Source organism: Palaemon carinicauda, chromosome 28 (assembly GCF_036898095.1).
Source record: "Palaemon carinicauda isolate YSFRI2023 chromosome 28, ASM3689809v2, whole genome shotgun sequence".
In the NCBI taxonomy this organism is placed as follows: domain Eukaryota; kingdom Metazoa; phylum Arthropoda; class Malacostraca; order Decapoda; family Palaemonidae; genus Palaemon; species Palaemon carinicauda.
The window spans coordinates 9,938,899-9,940,115 of NC_090752.1; the positions used below are offsets into that span (position 1 = coordinate 9,938,899).

The following is a 1,217-nucleotide window of genomic DNA, read 5'->3' on the forward strand; positions in this document are numbered from 1 at the left end:
GAATGAGAGGAAGTAACGGAGGTATCAGGAAGAGAATGAGATAAAATAAAGAGGATATCAAGGAGATGAAGTAACGTAGATATCAGAGAGAAAATGAGATGAAATAACGGAGATATCTGGGTGAGAAAGAGGGGAAGTATTGGAGATATCAAGGAGAGAATGAGGGGAAGTAACAGAGATATCAGGGAGAGAAGGAAAGGAAGTAATGGAGATATAAAGGAGAGAAGGAGACGAAGTAACGGAGATATCAGGGAGAGAACAAGAGGAAGTAATGGAGATATCAAGGAGAGAATGAAAGGAAGTCAAAGAGATATCAGGGAGAGGAGGAGAAGAAGGAGAGGAAGTAACGGAGATATCAGGGAGAGAATGAGAGGAAATAAAGAAGATGAGAAGGAGAGGAGGTAATGGAGATATCAAGGAGAGAATGATAGGAAGTACCAGAGATATCAGGGAGAGAAGGAGAGGAAGTAATGGAGATATCCAGGAGAGAAGGAGAGGGAGTAACAGAGATATCAGAGAGAGAAGGAGAGGGAGTAACAAAGATATCAGGGAAAGAAGGAGAAGGAGTAACAGAGATATCAGGGAGAGAAGGAGAGGGAGTAACAGAGATATCAGGGAGAGACAGAGAAGAAGTAACAGAGACCTCAGGGAGAGAAGGAGACCAAGTAATGGATATAGCAAGGATAAAATGAGAGGAAGTTACGGAGATATAAAGGAGAGAAGAAGAGGAACTAACGGAGATATGAAAGAGAGAATGAGAGGAAGTAACGAAAATATCAGGCAGAAAATGAGAGGGAGTAACGGAGATATCAGGGAGAGAATGAAAAGAAGTAATGGAGATATCAGGGAGAGAAGGAGAAGAAGTAATGGAGAAATCAAGGAGAGAATGAGAGGAAGTAACAGAGATATCAAAGAAAGAAGGAGAGGAAGTAGCGGAGATATCAGGGAGAGAAGAAGAAGAATGAGAGGAAGTAATGGAGATATCAGGAAGAGAATGAAATGAAATAAAGAAGATATCAAGGAGAAAATGAGAGGAAACAACGGAGATATCAGGGAGAGGAGAGGAAGTAACGAAGATATCAAGGAGAGACGGAGAGGAAGAAGGAGAAGAATGAGAGGAAGTAACGTAGGTATCAGGAAGAGAATGAGATAAAATAAAGAGGATATCAAGGAGAGAATGAGAGGTAATATCGGAGATATCAGGGAAAGAAGGAGAG

The 1,217-nt window shown here is 41.2% G+C and overlaps 1 protein-coding gene across 1 annotated transcript; it reads left to right on the forward strand.

Moving 5' to 3' along the window:
* The first annotated feature begins 424 nt into the window (after window positions 1-424).
* Window positions 425-1,003, forward strand: LOC137621398 (U1 small nuclear ribonucleoprotein 70 kDa-like). The gene has a single exon (XM_068351696.1). It carries the CDS (start codon window positions 425-427, stop codon window positions 1,001-1,003), a length of 579 nt encoding a protein of 192 aa, XP_068207797.1.
* The last annotated feature ends 214 nt before the right edge of the window (window positions 1,004-1,217 follow it).

Coding starts and splice junctions, on each gene's coding strand:
- LOC137621398 (XM_068351696.1), top strand. CDS start 425: ATGATAGGAAGTACCAGAGATATCAGGGAGAGAAGGAGAGGAAGTAAT.